Here is a 950-nt window from a genome sequence, read left to right as displayed (position 1 = left end):
TTTTTTTTTTTTTTTTTTTTTTTTTTTTTTTTTTTTTTTTTTTTTTTTTTTTTTTTTTTTTTGCTTTGGCTGATACTGTTATCATCTTTGACTCAGGTAAATTCTTCTTTTTTTTTCGTTTTTTCAATTGTATTTATTTATTTGTATTTATTTATATTTATTTATTTAATTATATTTATTTAATTATATTTATTTGATTATATTTATTTAATTTTATTTATTTATAGAGATATGAACCCGACAAGATTGGTGTTTGTATAGATTGACATGTAGAGGGTAGTTTGTCTCCGTTTTTTTTTCTGTTTTCGCGTATTTACAAATAAAAAAAAGTATATTTATTTAATAATATTTGTGTTTATTTATTTAATTATATTTATTATATTTATTTAATTATATTTGTTTGTTTATTTATACAGACTGGAACCCGCAGAACGACCTACAAGCCGAAGCAAGAGCTCACCGCATAGGCCAAAAAAAGACAGTACAAATATATCGTTTGGTTACTAAGGATTCTATCGAACAAACTATCCTAGAAAGAGCTAAAGCTAAGATGGTTCTCGATACACTCGTCGTTCAGGTACCTCCTTGTCTTTGTCTTTGTCTTTTTGTCTTTGTCTTTGTCTTTGTCTTTTTTATTTTTCTCTTGTCTTTGCTGTCTTTGATGCTTTTTGTTTGGCTTTGTTTTCGTTTTTTTCTGTTTTTTTTTTTTTATTTTTTTTATTGAGAGAGCTAAACTAAAGTGGTGCTCGATACATTCTCCTCTTTGTCTTTGTCTTTTTTATTTTTCTCTTGTCTTTAATAAATGAATTGATATAAATAAATAAATAAAAAAATAAAAAACAAATAAATAAATAAATAAATAAATAAATATATTTATATATATTTGTTTGGGATTTAAACAAAAGAGGCATAGACAGTTTCTGCGTGAGCAGTGTTGTCCTTCCTCTGCA

General features: G+C 24.3%; 1 protein-coding gene across 1 annotated transcript in view; it reads left to right on the top strand.

Moving 5' to 3' along the window:
- EMH_0033930 (chromodomain helicase DNA binding protein, putative) overlaps positions 1-950 on the top strand; it is a gene marked incomplete at both ends in the record, with an annotated part of 5,225 nt that overhangs the window by 3,192 nt on the left and 1,083 nt on the right. Inside the window, one exon of the mRNA XM_013494804.1 lies at positions 417-577. Within this exon, the coding sequence (XP_013350258.1) occupies positions 417-577 (161 nt within the window). The remainder of the gene's footprint in view (positions 1-416; positions 578-950) is intronic.

The sequence above is a fragment of the Eimeria mitis genome, genomic scaffold (genome assembly GCF_000499745.2).
Source record: "Eimeria mitis Houghton genomic scaffold, Emh_scaff1293, whole genome shotgun sequence".
Taxonomy (NCBI): Eukaryota; Apicomplexa; class Conoidasida; order Eucoccidiorida; family Eimeriidae; genus Eimeria; species Eimeria mitis.
The sequence above is the reverse complement of the archived record's forward strand: the minus strand, read 5'-3'. Positions and strand labels throughout refer to the sequence as shown.